This window comes from Tupaia chinensis, unplaced genomic scaffold (assembly GCF_000334495.1).
Source record: "Tupaia chinensis unplaced genomic scaffold, TupChi_1.0 Scaffold139668_1, whole genome shotgun sequence".
NCBI classification, from domain to species: Eukaryota; Metazoa; Chordata; class Mammalia; order Scandentia; family Tupaiidae; genus Tupaia; species Tupaia belangeri.
In genome coordinates this window covers 124,243-127,220 of record NW_006199549.1, presented here as the reverse complement: position 1 = coordinate 127,220, position 2,978 = coordinate 124,243, and the positions used below count along the sequence as shown (strand labels likewise).

Sequence of the window (2,978 nt, the reverse complement as noted above, 5' to 3'; positions counted from 1 at the left end):
GGCGAGGCCCGGGCGGCCAGGCACAGGCCGGGGGCCCCCCGCTGGCCCGGTGGCCACGCGCAGGTGCAGGCCCGGTGGCCACGTGCAGGCCCGGCAGCCACGCGCAGTCCCAGCGGCCACACTCAGGCTTGGCGGCCACTCGCAGGCGCAGGCCTGGTGGCCACACGCAGGCCCAGAGTCTATGTGCAGGCCCAGGGTCCATGCGCAGGCCCAGCGGTCATGTGCTGGCCCAGCGGCCACGCGTAGGCGCAGGCCTGGTGGCCACGCGCAGGCCCAGAGGCCACACGCCAGCCCCGGAGAGGCAGCGGAACACGGAACAGAGCCCCGGCCACGCAGGCCCGGGGGGCCACGCTGGTGCCGCCACCGCTGCGCTGGCCCTCTTCCATGATTTTTGAAGACAGTATAAGGAATATTCAAACTAATTCTGTTATGATTAAGAGAGGCAAAATAAATAACTGTAGCCACCGATAGGTCTTTTATGCCAGTAAAAGAACACAACTGCTCAAATGTTCTCCAAATGGTCATTTTGACTTTAGAATATTCTAAGATTCCTTCCAATATTTTGTCCAAACATAATTGTGTTTATTCTAAGTTATGTTAAGGTTATATTGTGTCTAATTTTCATACTTTCTCTTCTATTTATTTTATAAAAACAAGGACAAGTGAAGACATGGTGAAGTCAAGGGGACAGAGAGGAGAAAGAGCAGCTCAAGGAGGGTGACAGGAAGGAGTCAGCCTTCAAGGACAACTCACAGAGAGCACACAGAGTGGATCAATCATGTACAACTGATGGTAAACTCACTTTAGAGAAAATAATCACCATGGAACCTGTTGGTCCAACTTTTGTGGATTTTAACAGCATTAAAAAAATACAAATAGTAACAGTAGTTTTGTGATACAAAGCACTTTGGACCTCTCTTGGTCACAAATTACAAAGCTTGTTGTCTCAGGATGGGACAGTCCTCAAAACTTTACTTGGTCATCATAAAATCATAAAGGCTGGGGGAGAAAAGCAGGCAAAATATGTTTTTCATAAATTGTTTTTCACCAAAATTGAGGGTGACAGGTGCAGAGCCCCAGGGTAGAGAGATCCCCAGAGTTTCTGGATGGGACTTAAGTGGAACAGTAAAAAGCCAGGAAAGTCAGAGCTGCTCAGATTAAGCATGAGTCTCAGTAGCATGATTCCTGTAAAATTGCCGTTCTTAAATGCTTCTAGCTGTGTTTCTGTCTGTCACGCCAGTCTGGCATATGCTTTGGACAGGATGAAGTGAAACTGTGGGAGTGAGACTCCTCTGTGCCCTCCACAGAGTTGTCTTTCCTAAAAGACAGCTGAGCCTGCAGACAATGTCCAGTTGCACCTCCTCAGCTCACATACACAGGGCTTTTTATCTGTATTGGGCCAGTGCAGACATGTCATTACCTTTCATTAGTATCTTGCTACTTCTTCAGCCTTTACAAACGGTATGTGAGATGACACATTTTAGCTGTAGTAAATACCTGAAGCCAAGTGTCTACAAGGATGGGGACCTGGTACTGGCTGGGTTTTTCCCTCTTTATGGCATGGAGGAACAAGCTGTACTTACACAAAGTCATCTGATAAGGCCCACTCAAGAAGTGAAAGATGATTGGTAAGTTTTTGGTTATATGTATGTGAAAATGTGATTATGTGTGATAATGTAGTTTGCATATATATGTGTGTGTGATTAATCTCACTTGAGAATAATCAAGTGTGCACAGAAATGAGAGAAATGCAGAATTGTAAACTCAGGATCTTCCGTCTTTTTATCCTCTTACTATCTTTCTTTTTTTTATTATTTTCAATGTTTTTCCATTTATTTCAAGACAGAAAAGAGAAATTAATATAATTTGTTGCCTGCTTTACCCATACCCTCAGGGCCTCTCTCCAAACACGTCCCTACAGGTCCGGGACTTGAACCACGGTTGATCACGTGGGAGTTCGGCAACATAACCACTACACCATTTGCTGGTCCCAAGAGTAGCATTTTTATCAGGAGGGAGGAATTACAGGAATCAAAACAGTGACATGTAGGAACCAGCAGTTAGCATAATGGCTATATTGCTTGACTCCCATGTAGTCGACTACGGTTCGCATCCTGGACCCCATGGTTTAAAACTCACATCAGGTGCGTGTGCGTGCGTGTCCAAGATCCTGAGAAGAGAATGGAGGAGAAGGGATTGTGGTGTGGCCATCCCCCCTGGGGGTGATTTCTGTCTCTCTGTCTCTCTGTCTGTCTGGCAAGCACATGCACCCTATAGCAAAAACCTCTCAAAAAATAAATAAAATAAAGTTAATGTTAGCATCAAGGTGCTGAGTCTGGGTGCTCGCGACTGACTAGGGGGTTGTAGAAATGCTTTGTTGAAAATCATGGGTATGTAAAGGCCACCACAATATATTAATTAGGAAGGATGGCCACTTCTCAATTCAATCTCCATTCTCCTGTCAGGCATGCACATGTGCCCAGCATCATTTTCAAGCTGCCAGGCCTAGGACTTATACAATGGCCATCCACATGGAAATCCAGAGCCTTAAACACCATGCTACCTGCTTTCCCCTTCATACATTTTAAAGCAGAGTAAAGAATGCTTCCTTTATAGCCTCAGTAGAGAAGTGTGGCCATGAGATTTTGCAGTAGTTGAGTAATATTAGGTTCAAATCTGAATATAACAAGTAAAAATTTAAACTCAAAAAACAAGTTGGGGGGAAACCAGCAGTTAGTGTAATGGCTATGTCTCTGGACTCCCACGTAGTTGACTGCGGTTCACGTCCCAGACCCGGTGGCTTAAAACCCACGCCGGGCGCGTGTGTGTGCGTGCCCAAGATCCCAAGAGGAGAATGGAGGAGTGGAGGAGAAGGGATTGCAGCGTGGCCATCCCTCCTGGGGGGTGATTTCTCATTTTCTGTCTCTCTGTCTGTCTGGCGAGTGCACGTGCCCTATAGCAAAAACCTCTCAAAAAAA

At 46.5% G+C, this 2,978-nt stretch overlaps 1 protein-coding gene and 1 pseudogene across 1 annotated transcript in view; one reads left to right on the top strand and one right to left on the bottom strand.

Moving 5' to 3' along the window:
• LOC114004705 (vomeronasal type-2 receptor 116-like) overlaps positions 1-202 on the bottom strand; it is an 8,017-nt pseudogene extending 7,815 nt beyond the window's left edge.
• Positions 203-1,560: 1,358 nt separating this feature from the next.
• Positions 1,561-2,978, top strand: part of LOC102492512 (vomeronasal type-2 receptor 116) — a 24,469-nt gene continuing 23,051 nt past the window's right edge. Inside the window, exon 1 of the mRNA XM_027765745.1 lies at positions 1,561-1,628. Within this exon, the coding sequence (XP_027621546.1) occupies positions 1,561-1,628 (68 nt within the window). The remainder of the gene's footprint in view (positions 1,629-2,978) is intronic.